The sequence below is a fragment of the Labrus mixtus genome, chromosome 4 (genome assembly GCF_963584025.1).
Source record: "Labrus mixtus chromosome 4, fLabMix1.1, whole genome shotgun sequence".
NCBI lineage: Eukaryota > Metazoa > Chordata > Actinopteri > Labriformes > Labridae > Labrus > Labrus mixtus.
The window spans coordinates 22,671,359-22,694,553 of NC_083615.1; the positions used below are offsets into that span (position 1 = coordinate 22,671,359).

General features: G+C 39.7%; 3 protein-coding genes across 3 annotated transcripts; 1 reads left to right on the forward strand and 2 right to left on the reverse strand.

The window, feature by feature from the left end:
• On the forward strand, positions 1-6,311 carry klhl36 (kelch-like family member 36). Its single transcript, XM_061036416.1, has 9 exons — positions 1-102; positions 270-355; positions 1,293-1,487; positions 1,696-1,818; positions 2,441-2,662; positions 2,752-3,057; positions 3,315-3,542; positions 3,775-3,932; positions 5,540-6,311. The coding sequence occupies exons 2-9, from the start codon at positions 296-298 to the stop codon at positions 6,111-6,113; spliced, it is 1,866 nt and encodes a 621-aa protein (XP_060892399.1). The 5' UTR covers positions 1-102; positions 270-295; the 3' UTR covers positions 6,114-6,311.
• A 1,414-nt stretch (positions 6,312-7,725) lies between these two features.
• zgc:56622 (uncharacterized protein LOC326033 homolog) lies at positions 7,726-12,646 on the reverse strand. The gene is made up of 10 exons (XM_061036417.1): positions 12,343-12,646; positions 11,512-11,688; positions 11,061-11,177; positions 9,963-10,040; positions 9,635-9,751; positions 9,418-9,530; positions 8,586-8,673; positions 8,432-8,515; positions 8,134-8,216; positions 7,726-8,043 (listed from the first exon to the last, which is right to left on the reverse strand). Exons 1-10 carry the CDS (start codon positions 12,430-12,432, stop codon positions 7,986-7,988), a joined length of 1,005 nt encoding a protein of 334 aa, XP_060892400.1. The 5' UTR covers positions 12,433-12,646; the 3' UTR covers positions 7,726-7,985.
• A 2,275-nt stretch (positions 12,647-14,921) lies between these two features.
• tat (tyrosine aminotransferase) lies at positions 14,922-23,195 on the reverse strand. Its single transcript, XM_061036418.1, has 12 exons — positions 23,036-23,195; positions 21,892-22,196; positions 21,649-21,753; positions 21,005-21,072; positions 20,630-20,788; positions 19,689-19,827; positions 19,541-19,593; positions 16,812-16,964; positions 16,565-16,693; positions 16,203-16,286; positions 15,822-15,920; positions 14,922-15,688 (listed from the first exon to the last, which is right to left on the reverse strand). The coding sequence occupies exons 2-12, from the start codon at positions 22,187-22,189 to the stop codon at positions 15,548-15,550; spliced, it is 1,428 nt and encodes a 475-aa protein (XP_060892401.1). The 5' UTR covers positions 22,190-22,196; positions 23,036-23,195; the 3' UTR covers positions 14,922-15,547.

A 23,195-nucleotide genomic window follows, 5' to 3' on the forward strand; every position in this document is an offset into this window, starting at 1 on the left:
ATCAGGAAGCCGACGAGGTGCTAACACCATGTAGCTGTCTTTATGCTCTCAGTAACGATATTTTTGAAGCAGGGTTCTTAGTTAATATAGAGACCGTGGAAAGTAAGTCTGTGTACATTTTGTATCGTCTTTTAAACAGTGTCCTGTTGATAATTCCTTTAAAGAAAGCAGCTGCTCCTCCGTGCTGTGCCCACCTGACATGAGATGCTCTTAGCTCGTTCACAGTGTTATTAATTTATATTATGTTGTTTTTAAACGTCTTCCTCTACAGATGATGCCTGCCTGAGGGGACATAATGGACAATGGCAAAGCGAGCCGTGTGTGTCGGCCCCAGCGGATCAGTGAATCATCAAAGGTGTGTGTGTGTGTGTGTGTGTGTGTGTGTGTGTGTGTGTGTGTGTGTGTGTGTGTGTGTGTGTGTGTGTGTGTGTGTGTGTGTGTGTGTGTGTGTGTGTGTGTGTGTGTGTGTGTGTGTGTGTGTGTGTGTGTGTGTGTGTCTGTGTCTGTGTGTGTGTTAATGTAGCTCAATGTACTTTACAACGAATTTTCAAGCTTTATATCAAATCAAGAGGGAAACAAAGTTCCGGGAACCAAATGATCTCTTTATATGAACTAAATGGGTCCTGCTGTCTGTTAATATATTTGTGTCGACCATGGTTTAAAGGCAATTATTACATTTTTACACATACTTTGACTATGATCAAAGCAATGGTGGCTCATCATTATTTGCTCAACACTGCATCAACAGGGCTCTGGACTTCATCCTCTGCAGTAATTCTAAACAAGGAGTCAGCGTTGATCTCAAGTGGTGTGCTTTCTTCTGTAACTCTACTGATGTGTTTAAGCACGTCACAGACACACGTGTTTTTTTATTATTCATGAAATATAATCCTGCAACAAGTCTGAAATAGTCTCACCCCCAAAGATCCTGTTCTTTTGGAAAGTACTCCCAAAGCAGGTACTTAATTGGAGAAAAAATAACGACCCAGGAACCCCCTTACTAGATTTGATCCTGGCAGTCGAAACAGGTCTGACTACCTCCAAAGGTTCCTTGTCCCTGGAGAAAGTTATTGCCGTGACATGCAGCTTAATGTTCTTTTCTAATCTGTCACAATCTGTTAGCTATCTTCTCTGTTGGTTTGTTTATTAATGACTTCTAGTTAATACGTGAGAATGTACGCCATCAGGAGTCAATATAGTTTGAGAGTGTTGATGTGTTTGTAACTGAGACATCCATATTAAGATGAAACTCATGGTCAGTGTGTTGTGTTCTTATTGTGTTGTGTTTGCAGGTGTTCCACTGTTTGGATCAGGCTGTGGAGGTGCTGCAGGGCCTCAATGAGCAGCGGAGGAGCAGTCAGTTCTGTGATGTGGCGCTGGTGGCCGACGAGCAACAGGTCCCAGCTCACAGAGCTCTGCTGGCTGTCTCCAGCCCGTACTTTCATGCCATGTTCACTCTGGGTATGAGGGAGGAACACCAGCAGGAGGTACATATTGTACTATTAAGACACTTTCTATACATGGGACAATCAGGAAGTTTATAAGCATTCCTCTCACTTTCACAATCTCAGCTTTCTTTTTTATTCCATGGACATACTAACTGATACTTTTAAAATGTGTAGCAGGATGACGTATAGAGAAATAACCATGTGTCCGCCTCCTTATTTTCCTCCATTTTCCTCTTCCTGTTTGCAGGTGGAACTGGTTGGAGTATCTTACATCGGTTTGAAAGCTGTAGTGGACTTCCTGTACAGCGGAGAGCTGCCATTGGATGGAGGAAACATTGATTACGTGCTGGAAGCTGCCCACCTCCTGCAGGTGAGACACAAAGTTCATTTGATTTCAAGTCTATTTTAAAACCAGACTTACACGGTGCTGTGACGATGCAAACATAAATAATATTTAAATATAGAACATTTTATATAATGTTTGATGACACTGACTGGATGTGTACTGCTTGTAAACAAAGATATTTTTAACCAAAAGGGACAACGATTGCAAACCTCAGTTTGTTTGTTTCTGATTTAATTGGCACAACTTTTCATTTTCTTTAAAGTAATTCATGGTTAAGGTTACTATTATGCTAAGACTCTACTGATCTAAAAGTTGTTAAAGAAAAATCCTCAACAACCATACAATCAATATCAACAACAGTAGTAGAAGTAATAGAAAGTCTAGAAAGTCCAAAATGTCCTTTTTATACTCTTGCAGTTAGCACAGACTCATCTTTGGACAAACCCCCACATCAGCTGAAGATGGTCTTCATATAAAGATCATTCAAATGATAGAAGAACTTTGACTCTAACTTAACCTTTTCAAGATTAATGCTATAACTTTCCCCTTATGTTAACTCCTTCACCTTAAGGTAGAATAAGGTTTTTAAGGTTGAAATGTATTTTGTATGTATACAAAAACTGACCCGAATGCTTCTGTGTTTCAGGTGTGGCGAGTGGTGGATTTCTGCTGCCAGTATCTGGAGCGGGAGGTGAGTGAGGACAACTATCTGTACCTGCAGGAGCTGGCTCTGCTCTACAGTCTGGAGCGACTCGATGCCTTCATCGACCACTTCATCCTCACACGCTTTGCCACGCTCTCCTTCACCCCTGATTTTCTGCGTGACATGCCTTTCCACAAACTCAGCTCCTACCTCTCCAGTGGCCAGGTAAACACCACGTTCCACAGCATGGGTGGGGAAATAGAGTTAGATGTGGGGGTCAGCATAACTCCCTGAGCTCCTCTCTTCATCTCCAGGTTCAGCACGACAGCGAGCAAACTCTCCTCCAGGCCTCCCTGCAGTGGCTCAGTCAAACTCCTGAGCGGACGCATCATGCCAGACAGCTCCTCTCCCACATCCGCTTCCCTCTGATGCCGGTGGAGGACTTGGTAGGCCGGGTGCTGCCAGCTGTGCAGACCCTGCTGCCGGAGGAGGCTGGCTGCGAGGCTCTGGTGGAGGAAGCTGTTGGTTATCATGCCAGGCCGAGCGCCCAGCCGCTCCTGCAGACAGGTCGGACCACGGTGCGGGGAGGAGTGGAGCGGCTGCTGCAGATTGGAGGAGAGGTACAGATGTGTTATGGATCACTCAGATGATGATGACTCAGTTTTTAGAGACTGCAAATATTCACTAACGTTAACTCTTACATGAAACCCTCTTTATATTTTGGAAAAGAAAATGCTCTTTTAGTTGTCAACATAAAATTGTCTTTTCATGATTATAAAGAAATCATTTCCTTTTTTTTAAATGAATATAGTGTTTTAGTTATAAATATGCTGAAAAGTTCATTTGATTTCTGCATCCCGCTCTCTTACTTGTGGAGGTGTCAGAACGTGGAGAGGAGCTGAGCGCTAATGTTTGCCGGCTGGACAGCGAAACAGGAAGCTGGGAGGTGGAGACGGAGCTGCCGGCCCAGCGGAGCCACCACTGCCTGGCAGTGCTCGGGGGTTTCATCTTCACTGCGGGGGGCAGCTCGTCCAGGGACAACGGTGGAGATGCTGCCTGCAACCTGCTGTACAGATACGACCCCCGCCACAACCAGTGGACCAGGGTACTGTACCATGCCAGTTCAAATGTCTCATCAAATATTCTCTTTCTCATGCAGCATAAACAGAAACTTGTAGATATAGAATAGACGTTTAAAGGGACAGAACATCCAGCAAAGTACTTTGAAAACCGAATCCCCCCCCCCCCCCCCATCCTCCAGCTGCCATTTTTCATAATTTCATAATTTCTCACTTCCAGTTTGCAGTAGAAGTCTTTGACAGTGATTTTTTTCCCAGGGTGCATCAATGAACCAGCGGCGAGTGGATTTTTACTTGGGGACAGTTGGAGAGTGTCTGATTGCTGTTGGAGGGAGGAACGACAGCGGAGCTTTGTCCTCTGTGGAGGTTTACTGTCCCGCTGAGGACTGCTGGTCCTATGTGGCAGAACTGCCCAGGTATGAAAACATCCAGTCTGCTGTTACAATATGTCAATGTTACATCTCATTCAGCAGATGCCAACAAACATCTACAGCTCTTTATTTGGAAATATTTTTTAATCCCCAATCTACAGTTCCAAGAGTCAACAAGCTTTGTGTTTCTGAAAACAAGCAGATCAGCGTATAAAAAAAACTCAGAATCAAGCAGCTTCAGTCAAAGTTGGGTTTCTGTAGGGGGGCTTTAGAGGCCGTGAGCCAAGCTGTCACTTAATTTAGCTTATTATCTGACATTAAGTCTTATTTTGATGGCCACCAGATGTGACAAATCCACACACAATCCACAGGTTAAAATGTAATGTTTCCATATTTTAACATGAATAACTATAAAGTGAAATGCCTGTCACACACACACACACACACACACACACACACACACACACACACACACACACACACACACACACACACACACACACACACACACACACTACTACTACTACAACTACTACTTGCCCATTCACCTATTTGTCTTTGTTTGGGGGGTTAGCTGGTAAATATATAAGAAAATTCAGAGCCAGATATTTGTTCCCAAAGCAGAGCTGTGAAAGAGAGAACATTTGGATTTACGTTTTGTAAAACTTGCAGGTAATGTTAATGTCCCTCTGCTTTATGTAATATATGAAATGGTGTGCTAACACTTTGGCTATAACAGGCTCAAAACTGTATATCAAATATGTAAAATACTGTTTGTGGTATTCTGCCACAAGTAGCCAAAAAACAAAACAGATTTATGCAGATTTGACCAGACACCTGACAGGAATCAGCCTCAGCTTAAAGTAAAGAATTTTATTTTACCATGCATTAAGATAAACTGAGCCTAATATTAGGTGTCCTTTTATTGACATATTACAGATGACAAGGCCTTTCAAGTTAGGAAATATGTTGTTTTCTCTAGCACCCTACATAGGCCCCATGTAATGAAGACGGTTTGTTTACTTTAGCCCTTTTTGCACTGAACGAGTGGGACAAGAAGGTGATTTAGAGTTTAGCCCCCATGTCTGTGTTTAGTGTATTCACACAGAATAAGAAGTCTGTATACACAAAACATCCTCCTCCTAACCTCACTATACAAAGTACAAAGTGTGACACACAGTAACAGGTGAGCTTATTGAATTATGTCAAATACTTCCTCAAACATGCTGCAATGAATCTCATCCTTCTAATCATGCTGAGATCATTTGGTCCAATTAATCTGAGCGCCCTCTTTCCGCCAATGTTGTTCTCCATGCTGTCTTAGTGAGATCAGACTCTTGATTTCTGCACCAAATATTCTGTCAAAAGGTTCCTATATAAATGACAAAATTAAGGTTAAATAAATAAAAGTAAGGAATCAGAGATGTTGATTGGCACAGGACTCAGATAATCACTTGACCTTTTGAATTTGTGTATGTAGTTTTAATTTACAGACATGTTAGATTTGGTTGAAGTAAGATCACAAACGACCCCTGCAAGTATGACTAAATATATGAGGTCCAAGGTAAAACAAGCCCTGTAGAAAAGATGCTGAAGTTGTTATTGTTGTTTCTTACATTAGAATTTGACTTTCTGAATTCTATCCTACCTAGGTTAACTTACGGCCACGCGGGGACGGTCCACCACGGTGTCGTCTACATCTCAGGCGGTCATGACTATCAGATTGGCCCGTACCGCCGAGATTTCCTGAGTTACGATCCATCCCAGGACGGTGATCAGTGGGCGGAGCGCCAGGCCATGTCGATGGCCCGGGGTTGGCACTGCATGGCCTCCCTCAACCACCTCATTTATGCCATCGGGGGCAGCGATGACCATGAAGACACCACAGAGCGCTTTGACATTCTAAAGGTGGAGTCATACGACCCACGCTGCGGCCAGTGGACTCATGTGGCACCTCTTCTTCTGCCCAACAGTGAGGCAGGACTCGCGGTCTGGGCGGGGAGGATTTATGTGCTGGGGGGATACAGCTGGGAGAGTATGGCTTTCTCCAGAGCCACTCAGGTGTACGACCCGGACAAGGGCTCGTGGTCCAGAGGACCCGACCTGCCTAAACGCATCGCTGGGGCCTCAGCATGTGTGTGTGTTGTGAAGGCCTCACCATCATCAGCATCTCCAGAGCAGAAAAAGGTTGGACAAGGCATAAAAGGAAGGTCACAACCCACGTAGTGGAAATGAACTTTCTTTTTGGACTAAAATATAAAGACAGACTTTGTGCTAAGAAAGAGCCTGCTACACAATTCTGATGCAAAGTTAGAAGGATGAATATTCAACAAGAGCAACAGCCTAATGTACTTAATCTACATTTGACATTTAACATCACTGTTTGATTGTGTTTTACATCAGTGAAATAAAGGTGTGATTCAATTCTTTATTTCTGCAGCAGTACTGCACTCACACTCAGCCCCACCACCACCCAGCATGTAGGCTCCGGCTGGAGTGGTTTAAGATGTCATCTACTCACTCCTCAAATTTCTGCATGTAAAATAAAACTGAGGAGTGATGATGTCGGAGCCTAACACAAACTATGTTCGACTGCAATAAGTATTTTAAACGATACAAACGTGAGTCGTCTGACTGAACTACACTCTTGGAAAACAAAATCTCTGGACGTGTTGGTCAATATATTAACATTGTTAAGGTGCTTATAACAGACATTCAATTATTAACATGACCTGAACGTTTCTGAGGTCAAGTAAATAGATACTAAATGTTACATTAAAACTTGATGTTAACGAGGGCATTTTCACCCTGGCTTTAGAAAAAGTTGACAAAGAGTTCTTGAAGGGTGATGTCGGAGAAAAATTGGAAGCCCTATAAATAAAGCGTCCAGAAGGTCAGCAGGAGACAAATAAGCAGGTAAAATAGCTAAATGCATTAGCTTCATTAGCTTGCTAGCCATCTGACATAAAAAAATCTGTAAACAACTAAAATCCATTAAATGATTTTGCTAATTTCTGTCTGAAATCAAGAAACCATTAACCCTACCCTAAGCAAGGGGAAAAAAGCCATAGTTTGTAGGCTAGATCAGTGGGGCTAAACAGATGGGTCGGGACCCATAAGTGGGTCGTGGAGTCGTTTTCAGTGGGTCGCAAAAGTGTGCCTGGGGAAAAAGGGGAAAAATAATTACTTTTAAAACCTGTTTGTTTTCTTTCATCTCTTTGATGTGTCATGTGTTTTGTACCGTCTGAGGTCCAAACTGCACAATATTTCATAAAACAAAGCTCATTAGTTGAAAAATATCTGATATTTGGGTTGCAAATTCTCATTAAGGAGTAGGTGGTGGGTCTAGACCATTTGAGAACCACTGGGCTAGATCATTTTCAGGAACTACAGTTGAAGATCATAACAAACCTTCTATTTCATTTGCAATGTGCAGAGAGTTTGTTTGGTTACTATGTCCATGTCAGATGATGAGTATGAGGACCACCAGGGTAAATCTCTTTCTGAGAGATTTCATCAAAGAACCTTTGAATCAAGCTGCAAGCTCAGTCTGACTTGTCATTGTAAAGCAAATACATTGAAATCACTGCCTCCCCAGTGCAGAATGAGGTTCATTTCACTGATTGTGTTTATGTGTTATTTTATTTTATTAAGTATGCAGACAAATTTAAACTGGTCTAAAAAGCCTTGTCTATCATCTGTCGCACACAAAAGCCCAGATTCTTATATAACGTGCTTTTACAGGCGCCTACCTCAACACATTTTTAATTATAATGTGAAGAAATAATTTAGTGTTCAAGATTCTGCATTCAAAAACATTTGAACAAATAAAGTGAAATATTGCTTAGACAAAGTATTTTATTAATTACATTGAAAAAAAACATGATACTGATTCATGTTGTTCACACTCTTTACAATCACACATGGAACTCAATTGTTTACAATTTGTCTCCCCGATCAGATTCCATCATTAAAGGTTAACAAGTCACTGATGAAGTCGTACACAGTGTGTGTGATACTGTAGGCTGATCAACATGACGCTGGTCTCAGTAGTGTTGATTGATATGGCTTTGGTTGATGAGCTGTTTTAAAGTCTTATTAGGTCTTGATGCTGCTGGATACCTCATCAAAGGGATAGTATGGATGAGAACTAACTCTGAAATAAACAGGACAACAATCATCATAGCATTAATAGCTGTACAGCCATTTCTAAAAAAAGAAAAAAAAAAAAGGTATATTGACTTACTCTGGAAGTGTGACAGCTCTCCACCCTCGGTCTAATCCTCTCAGTGCTCTCATATCTTCTTCAGTCAGATGAAAATCAAAAACCTGCATGAAATAACACCAGGACTGATTTGGGCAACTGTGTTTTGCAGTAAAATATTGTATAGTGAGGGTTTTTTTTCACCAATACTGTTAATAATATTTATCTATTTTAATGGACAGACAGACAGACAGTTATATGGCTGTAATAGGTTATTCAGTACTTTCAATGTACAACATAAATAGTAAATATCTAACACTATGCCACAGAGACATTTTACCTTTGTGTTTTCAAGGATGTGATGAGGCCTGTCACTCTTGGGGATGACTGAAATACCCTGCTGCACGTGGTACCTCAGCAACACCTGGGTAAACACCTCCGTCACTTACAGGTAAACAAACACATACACACATCACATCGTAGTTCTCACTGACCTGTGCTGGGCTGCGTCTGTGCTTTTTGGCTATTTCTGCTATGACCGGATCGTCCAGGAGCTTTTGTGGATCAGCTTCTCCTCTGAATCTAAGATATACAAGACACAAAGACAAGAGAACAGGGTTTTTTTTTAATAAACACACATAGTTAGATTTCTATTTCACACATTACTCCAGTAATCTAGTGACTGCATTATAACACAGATTAAAGAAATTCAAACGCTGTTGAATCAGATACAGCATTATTAGAACAGAACAGAATTTATTGTGCAACAATGCGGCTAGTCCGACTGCATGAATAAGATCCTTGAAATCTCCAGAGTTTCTCTGTGGAAGTGAAATATCCACCAGAAAAAAAAGGCTTTGGTGGAAATAGTTTAAAAGGCATATCATTATCTCTGCAAAGAGTGGTAAGTAAGATCACTGTTGCATTATCAAATTAAACCAGACTGCATATATTGAAATAAGCATCTCTTATCATCTAGTGTCCACTTGTTTTCAAAAGAGTCATCTCTTTTGCGCACACACACAATATAATCATAATAGTTATTTTAAAATATTGTATCTATTTATTAAGTTATGATGCACTCGTTCATTAAAAGCAATAAAGTTACCCGTTGTATTGTGTTTCATTTTGTTTTATTATATCATATTATTGAATAGATTTATCTGAAACCTTGGAATGATATTAGAGGAGATGAAGAACTGCCCTTTCTTTTTATATCTGCATTTACCAGTTTGAAGGTTCTGTTTTCAGGGCTATAAACAGTAACATCTCCAGTGTTCTCTGACATGCTTGCAAGTAAATGTGGTGTAATGCTGGTTGTCTTACAACTCTGGGGGTCTCGCAGGCGAGCCAAAGGGGCTGTAGGCAGTGAGGGCAATGTTCCTGGATTTACAGAACTCTATTAATTCAGTCTGCACCAGGTAGGGATGAAGCTCCACCTAAGGATCATAAAAGACCACATAAAAGGTGAGCACATGTGGAGGCCGATCTTGATACAGCTTGGTAGATTTATGAACTTGGCTCCAGCAAAAATATGCAGTACCTGATTGACGGCAGGAGGCACCCTGCACAGAGCTAGAAGTCTCTCCAGCTGCAAGATGTTGAAGTTGGACACACCAATGCTCTTCACTTTCCCTGAGGCCTGCAGGGCTTCCATCCCCTGAAGATAAAACAGCCAGTGTAAACACGTCTACCATGAACTGTGAGTCTTCTTACTGTTTAACTGAACTGAACAATAGCAGAATTAACTTTCTAAGACAGATGGATGAAGAATGTATAAATACAAAAAGGAACCCAATTTATATGCCGAAATATTGTAGATGAATTCATATAAATATTTTTCATGAGTACATTCCTTTCAGTTCACTTACCCTCCAAACATCTACATAGTCTATGTCAGAGGTTAGCATCTGTCCATCCTTCTTTGGAAAAAGCTCATCACCCATTTTCTAAGAAAAAGGTTACAAGAAAGGTAACAGTCAAAAATAGGATAAACTCCCTTAAAACGTAAGTTTAAGTCGAAGCCCTTCCAGTTTCTCTTCTTTTAGCATCTTTTGTTTCTCTGGTCTGCACGCACTTTTAAGACGCAACACATTCTCGTCCCAGGTCATCAGAGGACAACACTTCTCATTCTCATTCTGACGCATACGTCAGCATCTGTTTTAATGATGGTAAAACATTAGGAGTTCTGTTTTTTTTTTTTGATTTTTTACTTCAGGCATCAAACTGCATGATTTAGACTAGGTTAAACATTATGGAATTGGTTTTAACAGTAACTCAATGTTTTCTTTGGTTTCACACCGGAGTGACTGAAACTCAGTCTTTTGTTGTTGTTTGGCCCATCCAGCTCCTGTGACCCCCATCTCAAGCAGACTACAGCTGTGTTTTCTGCAATGTCACAAAAAGTATTTTATTTGACAATCTAATATTGGATTTCACATTGCATTCATTGAAAGAGAGGGGAATCTCATGGAGACAACAAAGAGTACTTTATGTATTTGAACGACGCCCTAAGGAAAGCATTTGGTATTTGACAGTTGAGGAATGAAACGGATGGTAGGCTTTATGGTTGACTGAAAACATTTTTGTGAAAAATGTTGATTCCATTATCAGCAGCAGAAAGCAGCTTCTTTTCAATACTGATAAAGCCATTGTTCACTTCCTTCAAATACCAAACAGCCAACTAACTGGTGACTGGCCGGTGAATTAATAAGAACAATTAGCAAAGATACAATCCAAGATCCAAAGACCCAGATATGTTTAATCCATCTGTAATTATCTTAGTTTGCTTTGGGGGGCTTTGATTGTATGTATGGCTGCGAATGATGTCATGATGTTTCAATGCTTCTCTTTTTTTTGGGACAGAAACTTTCATTAGTCCATCTACACAAGCCTCCAAAATGTCAGACCGGAGATACTGAGCAGTAAAATTTCATTCATGTCACAGTTTTTTGAGTGTTACACTGTACCTTGAATCCAACGGGGAAATGTACCAGGTAAAGATCCAGGTAATCCAGCTTTAGATCATTCAATGACTTATTCAAGCACACAGGGATGTCCTCTTGGGCATAATGAGTAAGCCACAGCTACAAAAAAAAGTAAAGTTTGTGAAGGTTAACAGAAAAAAAATGTGATCATAAACAAAATACGGCAGCGTATTCAGCATAGAAAGACTTTAAACCTACATCATATCAATTAGAAATTGTTCTTAAATACTGCACTCTTTAGTAACTTCAGAGTGTATTTGAGTTAACCAGAAAATGTCATTATAAACAATCTTTAGGTTTGTCATTTTTAAGCCTCTTTCTATTCTGCTCTTTGCAAAAATGACAAATTGTATGAGTAGTGTAAACAAATAACATGTAGTTCCTGCTCCTCATCTTGTAACTCCAGATCTTACTGTTCCAGTCCAGCACCCACCTTACTAACGATGTACATGTCCTCTCGGTTGATGATGCCCTGCTGCATCTTAGAGCGCAGAGCCTTTCCAATTTCAACCTCATTGCCATAGTTGTAAGCTGTATCTATGTGGCGGTAGCCAGCAGCAATGGCGGCCTCAACAGCTCCTTGGGTTGAGGTGCGGGGAAGATGGTAGGACTGGAACAATTAAGATATACATTTTTTTAAAACAGTTGGTTTGACATTGGGCCATTTTAGAAGGTAAAAAAAAAAAACATTTATAGGTAAAGACAGCAAAGTTATAACAGGGAAGCTAACCTTTCTATAAGCAACCTGTTGGTACTGTTAACTAAGAATGTTCTACTGTATCATGAATCACTATGAAAAAGTAATGTTTGCTACAAAGTGGTGGAAATTGTAGCTTAAAGTCATCAAATAGCCTATGTTGTAAATATTGCAAGATGATTCTGCAGATTTTACATATCGTTCATCAGATACCTACATTTATGATTGTAGCTCCCTATTTCAAACACAGCCAAATGTAAATCATTCTTCTAATCCAGCTCTTGGCAGTGAAGCATAATTAAAACTGCATTTCCCATGTATGACCATTACTTTGTAAAATGGGATGGGATCTGTTTGCAACTTGGCAGAAGTTTATTGCCATTTGAACTGTGCAAATTAATTAGCCAATCAGTATCCAGTAATATATTATTCATTTAAAAAAAAAAAACTTGTAACTAAAAACTATTTATGTTGTTTTTTAGGAAAATAACTCTTAAAAGAAGAAGAAACAAATGAATGAAAACTTGACTTGTAAAGTAAAAATGAAATTATTAATGTTAAGTCTACCTTCCATGTTCCCAGGCCTAAAACTGGCATTCTAGTACCATCATTCAGCTCTATGGTCCTGGCCACCTGTGAGTCCTCCGTGGAGTACATTTAACCACTACAAGAGAGAAACAAATAAGAGCATACACTCGCCACACACAAAGTGTCAGGGCTTTCCTCTTCCTCTTTTTCCCCTCAAACTGCTTCTGCTGAGTCAACGTCCTCTTTCCTTGCTGATTAAACTTCTCTGTATCTGGTGTTTCTTTTTTGTTCCCTCCGCACTCACTATATCTGTCTCCATTTCTGCCTTTTCCGCCTCCAGTAGTTAATTATTGAACAAGCACAAAACAATTCACCAGCATGACGCGTTTATACCTAAGTGTGGAGGAACATGTTGCAAAGGTCACTCTTGTGATAGGGGTAGCTGTGCAGACGCTCTCAGACACACACACACACACACACACACACACACACACACACACACACACACACAAAGTGTCACATTGTTAGAAAATCTTGCTGTAATATTTTCAATTTACCATTAGGTGGTGATATTGTATCATTGTGCAGCTTTTAAATAATGATGCACATTGGCAGAAAAAAACATTTATTTAATGATATCAAGAATATATTGATTAATGTTTAACAATCTTATTCTTATATATAACATGTACATTGCTGATGACAGTAATACTTCTCTGTGTTAAAAGTTAAAACCTCTCTTATAATCTTGATGGACTAGGCCTTGAAGAATGTCTAGTTATTCAAAAGGAGGATGACAGCATCCATATTAACCATGTTCACTGGCTGCAGGCTGTCCATTAATTCCTGCCAATAGACACCTACTTAGAAATTTAGTTTAAACTGTCTGATCATCATTCTTAATGAATGTCATGCTGCTGCCATGTTGTATTTACAAATGTTATTACTTGGATAGTGAACCATTTCCATTGCAAAATAACAGATAACTCAGCCACACAGTTCTGTGATGTGAGAGAACTACAAAAGTCTGCCATCACCAAGTTATATCTAATATCTGTTCCATTTACTGGAGAATCAAACAATGTTTTATTTCTTAAGAATGATATAAGTTTGATAATGCCAGAGAAAGTTTTAATTACATACACTACATGACACAGACGTCAGTGACATCACCCATTGGTTTCTGAAATGGACTTTTGAAGCCCATCGAGGGCTTTTGTCATATTGGAAATGCTATCGCAAACTAATTTTCAGTCATCTTAGTAAAGGACCATAGACTTTAAATATTAATGGACGAAGCCTGAGTGACGTCAGCCATCTGTTACGGCAGGGGGCTCCGGAGGCTCATCGGCAGCAGCCGCCATGCTGGAAATGCTGCCTCACCCTAACTTTCAGTCAACCTAACAACAGGCTGAGAGCTGGAGCTGAGGGGGGTTTGAAGCCTCTTGACGAAGCATGACATTGTGCCAACCTGTCAATCATGGCAGCTACGCGCCTAACGATAGATAACACGTATCGTTCATGAAATCAAATCAGAGCTGTTTAAAAAAAAAAATCACCCCCCCCCCCTGTACTGTGTGTGCCCATTACGACAATAATTAATCAGACCTATGCCATTTTTTTGTACCAGGCTGTAAACATGTAAATTTATGCTGTAAAAACATGTTTTTATGGTTGAGGTTTGTATGTGACTTCCGGGGCTCTTGGGGCCAGCCTCAAGACACTAAGAGAACAGCAGGATTTGCACTTCTGCATTGCCTTCATTTTTCAAGAGCGGAAGTTGCCACTTGGGTGGGCCTTGAGCCTTCTTTAAAATTGCTACAAACTGTATCCACGCCCCTTATGCATAACTCGTAGCCTTAGTAAAATCAGTTAATAAAATGAGTTGTGAAAAAATGTGCCACTCGTACACTGTGAAGATTCTTTTGCACTTCTGTATTGGCTTACTTTTTTAACACTGGAAGTTACCATAACCTCCAGTGTCATCTCACATCCCGTTTACCACAACCTCACATTGTGTCCTAACAGTACGCGAGCGTTGGCTATCATGTCGCATCCATACAGATGCATTATTATTGTGCATTACAGTTGTCTGAATGTACTTGTAATTCTTTTTCAGACCTTCAAAGAAAGTGTTGGCTAAACGCAGTTTAAGCACAATCCAACAAATCTTAAATGCTACCAGAGAGTAGCTGCCAGATGGAAAACCGTTCTATAATCCAGCGTTACACAGTGGAGCTCCAGTTTAGTGTGAGTGACAGCTCACAGGCTGCAGTGAAAGGATCCATATGTGTCTTGTACATATAAAGTCACATGCGCTGTAGTTACATAAGATTTGAAAAGCCTGTTAAAAGTAAAGAGGAGACTTTGAGGAATTAAAGGTTAGACGATATAATGCACAGACATCCTGCACATTTCATTAAGCTCTGAAAACAGTATGATTTGGAAACATTATATAAATAGGATAAGAGCCAGATTAGACATTGTTGCATTTTAAAATCCAAAATAAGATTCAGCTTTTGTTCCAGTTTCTCGTATGTTGTACTTTGTGTTCAGTGAGCTAAGTGGGGTTTTTTTTGTGCATCTCAATCTTTTTTTCCTACGAAAGTCCACACCAGTCATTTTAAGATTTTTTTATTAGGTTTCTTTAAACAAAACTACATAAAATTTCCATCTGTAAAAATATCTTTATACATAAGTGTACGACTCACACTTAAACAATATACAGAGTATGCTGAGATAAAGAGCATGTTTATGCAAACTAACAATACATAAAGAGCAGTTTTCTAGCACAAGCAAACTAGGCCCAAGATTATTCATACATAACATATATAAAAGCAAGGCATTGTGTACAGTATGCACAGTCTATGAACCTATCCAAGTCGCTATCAAAGAGGTTACATTGCATTGACATAGAAAGCGTTACACAACTTATATAAATACACAAACATGTATAGGCTAATATAGGCTGCTTGTATAAAATATAAATATTAGGTCTCCTCATTTCATACGGTTTACATCAAAACTTACACCATCAATGGACCATCAAACGCTTCTTCTTAGCTTTTTGTTGCCACAGTGATGACAATATTAACACAGTTTTGACATTTCTACATCTCTATCTTTACTACAAGGTGGAATACATTTCAAAGCTGATTCCAGCTCAGTATAAATCACATGAAGACAGTTTATCCACACACTTTGGTCTATACAAGGCTCATGTCATCAGACTGGTCCTGCTGTATCACTGGTCCAGGTCATTGCTGTCGCGGCTGCGGGGTCGATAGTGCCGCTGGCAAAACTCAGTAATGCGACCACAAGCCTCTATCATCAACTCCTCAGGCACCGTCACCACAACACGGAAGTAGTTTGGATACTCAAACGCCTTGACAAGGACAGAACATGAACACAGTTGGTTACTTAGTACAATGGTTATGAAGCACACATGTTTTCTTTGAAATTCAAGTGTCAAGATGCAGCAGCAAATGGATGAATGATAAGCAGTGATTGTGTCTTACTGAAGCAGGCAGACAGAAAACAGACTGCTCGGTCACAAGTTTTTCAGTGAAGTCCACATCATTTTTAAAATCTGGAAAGTGGTCCATGTCGATTCCCACCTGGATAAATTGAATAAATAATGTATTAATCATGTCCTAATGGCAAAATCAGGTTCAGAAATATGAAGACAATCTTGAATTTTTGAACTACAGCTTAAAAAAATCAGGCTTGTTTCTTCATAAAAACAAATCATTTATGGTAAAGGCCCAAAAACTCTGGATTCAACATGTCCCATAATGCATTGTAAGAGCTTCTCTGCCTGTTAAAAGCCCATTCTTATGTAACTATATGCTCTAGTTTGTAACTTTCTGTATACTCTCATCCACATTTTTAGTACTGACCATGATGTACATGGCTCCTGAAGGCATCACAGGGGTCAGGCCGGGGACGATGTACAGCTCGTTGAAACAAAGCTCTGAGTTAGACTGAGGAAGGAAAAGATGAACCAACCAGTCAGTGTCATGAGTGACATGTGTCTGGAAGTCAGACTAAAATCACAAAACAAGCGGCACATAGGAGATAAAAGTACAATCGTCCTCCTAGTGTTACTAGTGAACCCCGTCCCTCTTCTGATTCGATTGCACGATTTATTTACCTTAAAAACCATACCCAGGGTATAAATAAGGCCGTCTCTTATGTATCAGTCAGATAAAGAAATATCAAGTTGTATTGTGTGCAGACAGATATCATTCCCCCTGCTTACCTTGAGAAAGCTGATGGTTTCTTGGTAGAAGCTCTGAGGTGTGTTGTTGAGGATACTCTCCAGGGCTCCCTGGACAATGCTGCAGGCTCCAAGAATACGCTGGGTCAGTTTTACCAGACCCCGTCGAATCTACAGAAGAAACATATTTTACAATTGTATTGTATGTATAGGTTAAACGTTACTGTAATCTACTGTAGTCTTCTTATTTTCTCACTATTAAAAGAAAGCACATGGAAAGTCTACTAACCTCGGTCCCAAATACATCATTCCTATCATGGATGAGGATCCATCCCATCCTCCAGCCAGGTACCAGCCAGCGTTTAGCTAAGCCGCCGCAGGAAAGGATGGGAACATCACTGCTGAGAGTCGCCATGGAAGGAGAGTCAACACCTGGGAAAACCTAGGGATAGGAGCAAAACGAACTCAATCTAAATAGTAAAGTGTCTTTCCAAACTCAATGACCAAAAGGGGGAGGGGGGAGTAAAGAGTGAGAAACTTTGATTTGTCCCAAACTGGTGACTTTATGATTAATGATGGGTATTTATGAAATATTGACAAGTGCAACTTAAATACTCTAGATGTCCTGAACTAAACTCTAGGCCTGCCTTTTGTGTTACTTATACACAACTGAGTAAAGATATCTCTATATATTTTAACACTTAGAAAGAAACACTTGTGACAAAGAGTGCATTTCTTATTACATAATATTGTGGGGAGAAACCAGAAGAAGGACATGAGCAGTACAAAGAGAGGGGCAGTGTAGTTTAGGGGAACAGTTTGGGGTTAACCATACAGTAACCGTAGTAAGCTACGCTCCACCCACACAAAGCTGGTTTTCATTAAAGCCGTTCAGAATCTTTGACGCAGTACAGGGAACTGCCCCGCATCCTATTGGCTGGACTGCTATGAATGACATAACAGTAATGTACATTTAAAATGTGCCTGCATGTCTCTCCAATTCAAAGCCGTTTTTTGGCTTGTGGTTGTCTGAGCTCACTTGACATGTGTGAATGCAGAACTCGAGTTCAGTAAGAGCACGTTCACATAAAACATAATGATCAGCGGAGAGGGGAAGCAAAAAAACTGAATGTGAATAAGAATTATGTGAAAAAAGCAGCAGATAAAACCACAAGTTCTGTTCTGAATTAAAGGTGTGGAAAACAACGTGTTCTGTAAGCTAACAGTAGTGATGACTGACTTGGAACTCGAAATTTGGTCAGACATCTGGACAAATGCAGACGTGTGTGAAATCATAATTTACTGCTCAGGTTCTTTTGAAGAGGAGAGCCAGGGGACTAATGTCCCACTGACTGACCCAGGTGAAGTTCACAGACACCGTGGCCCCCTAAGCCTCCTCACACTAAAGTCATAAAAAAAGGCCTCCCCCCCACACACACACACACACACATCCAGCTCTCCACCCACCACACTCCTCCCCTCCCATTCCTGCCGTGTTTCTGCCGCTCCAAAACCCAACATCTGCATTAATTGCAACCACATGCAGGCAAAAGTGCAAAGTCACTCTGGTCTGGTCTGCTAGTGTTCTATCTGGGAATGCACTCAAAAACCCCAACCCTCAACTTTTCCACTCACAGCAGCTGTTACGAAACAATTAAACAACAAAAATCACTAACTTCAGAATTCAGGACTCTGATTGAGTCGCATTAAATTGTCCGTTTCTTGCATTCTACCTTTTCTTTGATAACTTTCTGTCATCTTCACGCTATTAAGAAAACACAACATTTGAGATGCAGATTCCTTTTCTGACTCTCAATTTGCTTATCTTGATAAATCACAGACCAAACCTGTCTGTCTGAATAGGAGTCTACGTGGGAGCATACTTGTTTGCATGACCTTCAGCCGAACATTGACCAGTACAAAGTTGTCAAGGCCTGCGATGACGTTTTGGACTGAATGTTCTGATGATGTTGTTGTTTGATTGATAGTCAACATTGAGCTATGAACTTCTGTCCTTCTGCCCTTAAGTTCTGGCTGCATCCAAATACATGGTTGTAGTAGTTATTATTAGAATTAGTTGTATATAGCGATTTGAAGCCTTTATTTTTGTAATTTGGCTGTTACTGTTTTGTCTTTTTGGAAGCCACAATTGACGATATTTAAACGAGAAGAGAAGTCAGGGTTAGCTAAGGCTGAGTTTAAATGAGGATGCTGATTTTGACTTCGCTAAAAGGGATTTTGTCACTCCCGCAGGTTGTTTTGTCAAAAAAACGCTGAACAAAGTAAGTTGAGGTCACGGTGGTTGCAACATGTCATTCACATGTAACCATGTTCTTATAAGTATACCCAATGCCATGACATATTTTACTGCAAATTTGACAAATGAGCAAAACATTTTTTTTTTTATTGAGGTTTTGAATCAGGTGGCTAATTTTCTTGTAGATTTGCATATAAACGTACTTCATCTGAGTCGGCCTCTGCTGGTCAGGAGATGGAATTGCATGTCAAGAATAGATCTTTATGGGCGGTCACCTTGTCAGGTTATTTGCTAATTAAGCAATATTATTGAATGTATTATTCCATAGTCCCCTTACATTGCAAAATATATTTTTTGTAGATGACTTTAGTATCATTTCATTTATTTATTGCATTTCATATTTAATTTAAGTTCATTTAAGTAGGAGTAATGCTGTTAATCTAATTTGAAATAATTTACTTGTGATGAATCGTCTTTATAACTGAACTTGATTGCACTTTTGGACATGAGCAGGCACATAGCCTGAGAATAAAATTCCATCATTATGGCCAACATCCACTGCTTGCTTCTGCTGACCTCCCCGCCTCCTGCTCATCCAGCGTACCCGCCTTACTGGTTGCTATTTCCAGGCCTCATTCACTGCATATCACCAATAATCCCCCCTGTGCTGACCATCCAGAGCCCGGCCAAATACCACCAAAATGAAACAGAAAAATGTGCCTCGCTGGTGTTACAGCGGTCAGCGTAGTAGCTGTACTCACCATATCGCTGTAGATCTCGTCAGCAAGAATGGGAAGGCAGTGTTTGGAAGCCACTGAGAAAAACAAGAATCATTTTAAATTGAACTTAGATGAGGCTAAATGCTGTGTGAATGTATTTGTCCAAATGTTGGGCAGAGCCTCAGCTCACCTTTGAGGATCTTCTGCAGGTGTTCCTTGCTAAAGACGGAGCCACACGGGTTGGATGGATTAGTAACAATCATACAGGAAGTCCTCTCATCAATCAGGCTCTCCAGGTGTTGCAGGTCAACCTCCCATGACTTCTCAGGCTGAAAATCAGATGTATGTCAGGATTAGGGCAACAACTTTGGACTTGCATGATAGTGCAAACATTATGTTCAAGGACAGACACAACGTCAAACATGAAAGAGCAGCCTGTCGGAAATGAGGTTAACTCAATGCCTTGATGGAGAACAAGATGAAAGATATCATATCCTCAACAGCTGCTTTTTAACATTGTGTACAGTACACTAAACATGTGCATTACACAAGCTTAGAACATTTACTCTCAACTTCCTCATGTAATTTGTTTGTTATCTTCCCACATCTCTCTCCAATCAGTGGCCTCGTTGACATGTCTCCTCCTGTGACCCCGGTGTCAATAACTTCACGTGCGGTCCATTGAATATTTTAAATATTTCTTTGAAAGGATTACTGAGTAGAATTGCAATTACTGTCTACATTAATTTATTATATGGTCATTATAAGTTGATTCCTGTGAGCTTATGTGGTAGAATTTATTTATTTATTTCAATTACAGCTGAAGATCTTCTTATAATCTAATTTTATAACATTTGATCTAATTTCATGACATGCAGACAAGAGAAACTTGGATAAAAATTACAGAATCAAAAGTATAGCTGAGCTTGTAGTACATTTAAAAAGGTTAGATATAAAGTTATCTGTACTGAAGATGACTTTTAAATGTGTGCCAAAGAGAATTTTCTTTTAAGTGTTTACCTTTAAACGTGTTTTATCTCTTATCTTTAAAATGTATGCAGAGTAAGTTTGTGTGTCCATTACAAACAGAGAAAACAGAGCAAATATGATGATGGTGCATCTCTTACTGACCAGCAGGTTGTAGAGTTTGACCTCAATGCCCATGGAGACAGCCAGAGTTTTATATAATGAGAAGCCTGGGCACGGGACCAGGATGTTGTCCCCTGGGTTACACAGGACACTGATAGCCAGGTCAATGGCCTGGCTGCAGCCGCTGGTCAAAATCACATCCTGAAGGGAGGGTAGAAGTACTTTAGTTTTCTGAGCAAAGACTCAAAACTGTTTTATTCCTTCACCTGAATAAAGCAGATCGATTTTAAAAAACATACATCCTGACGTATTACAATCGTATTGTATGGAAACTGACATTATATTAAAAATAGTTATTTTCATTTGCTCATAATGCAAAAACAATGCAAAAGTGGGAGGCTAAGGAGTGGTGAGCACCTCTGCCTCCAGTGGAGCCTCAGTGCAGCTGTAGAAGTTGGCTACTGCTTGCCGGCTCTTCTGATAACCTGCAGAAATAATATACAAAACATGCAAACATTAGCATGCTGTATATCATATAATAACATCAACTTTTTGTGGTTACTAAGCTGAACTTGTACACTCACCTTATGTGGCTATAATATCTCAACAAAACAACCTTTATGCTTTGGTATCTTTGATATCTAAGCTAACGTGAAATGGCATTTGTTTCCGACTGCTTGGATTACAAGGAATAAGAAAATCTATTTTTTTGTACAAAAGCCATTCACATAGACAATGGCCACTCACATGAAGCCCTGGCTAGCCATTGGCTATGCCTAGATCAACCGGTGTCAGTTTGTAGTGACTGGAAGCTAGCTAGCATGCTGGTTTAGGAAGTGGAGTAAGTAAAATGTTGTGGACGCCTGGAAAATTAATTTTGATTAACACAGGTACTGTGTAAAACATGTTTAACGGCATAAAGACAGAATAGGTTACCTAATTGCCAGGTTGCATTCGTCAAAATTAGTCAATTTCCGTTCTTTCCTCATTCCAACAACTATTTTATTGCAGATTCCATATTATCTGAGTAATGCATTGGACTTCTTGTTAGTGTGACTCACCAACTGAAGGAGCATAGCCGTTGTATTTTTGGGAGTCTATGGCATCTTTCATGGCTTGAAGCACGGAATCATCAGTGGGCAAGTTTCCAAACACAGTTGGATCCCCTGCAGAGAAACAATGTAAGAAACCAAAGAAAAAGCAACACATGAAGATCAACCTTCTAGATTTGAAAATAAAATGTGTAAGAAAGCTAAAAGGAAATAGGAATAATCACTTAGTTAACTATGCAGAGGGCCACTCACCAATGGAGAGAGCGATCATGGGTTTGTCTGGATTGGGGGTGAGCTTCATCCCGTCCACGATGGCCCTGATGGGGTTGAGTGTGTTGTTGGACATCTCTGATGGCTTCACTGACCATCTCTGCCTGCGGCTCTTGGCTTTGGTCGGATACAGAGTACCATTCACATTGACATGGTGGATGCTGTTCCCGTGAACCACCTTCCCATTCACTCCGCTCCCATTAAGGGTTTTAGCATTGACGCTGTTTTTGCTGTGGACTCCATTCCCGTTCATCTGAACCAAGTAAGACTTGCTATCCATCCTGGAACTGGAAGATAGATAGAGAATTTTTATTTTTATTTTTAAACTTTTAAAATTTTCTGAATAGTTGCTAGTTGAAGAGGAGCTGAGGAAAAGAAAAAAGGAATAGAAATGCACCTTACATATTACAATAAGCCCATTAGAATTAAATAGCGTAATTTCAAACTAAAAAAGGGACATTCTGAACACTTGACATTCTTTTGCAATGTGTTTAACTATGTATGTATTTTACTAAAGTATATTTTGTTAAGCAAAACAATTAGCCTGAAACAGATATTTTTACAGGGTAAAAAATATAGTGCAATTTTTTTTTTTAATTGCAATACAGTGTAAAATTGTTACTTAAGAGAAGAATGTTTATAAATGATCTTTGGTAATGCAAAAGCACAACAAGATACGTCCCTTTAAATTTTTGAGAAAAAGATTAATTAAAATGTAAGATCTTCTTTTTAATCTCGTCCAATTAACAAAAAATGCAAACGATCATTACTCTCTTTAAAGTTGACAGACTTTCATTCTTAACTCTGAATTCTCAAAACTTTATTTAACATTTCAATCAGACAAAAGTTATTTATCATCATTATTATTTTCCCCGACAGAAAGGACAATCAATGGAGTTACTCAAAACGGTGCTTTTAAAATATCTCCAAGACTTAAAACGAATATGAAATGTTTCTTTGTGCAAAAACAGATCAAGTTTTAAAGGCCAATGAACAGTGACGTATCCCTGAACAGGAACACAATAGATGACAAAATGTGTATTTATTTAACATGTATTGTTTGTTATCATCAGAGCAAAAATTCAAATGATAAGACGTAAACATAAATCAAAATATTTGCACTTACCTCTTCGTTTATTCAATGGAAGTTGCCTCAGAAAGTTGCAGCGCTGGTTAATTATTCTTGCACAGATTATTAAGAGGAAACTGATGTTATACACCGGTTTTATAGCAAAATCCCGAGAAATGGGTGTTGAGCCCTGCCCAGATCTCCATTGGTGGAGGCT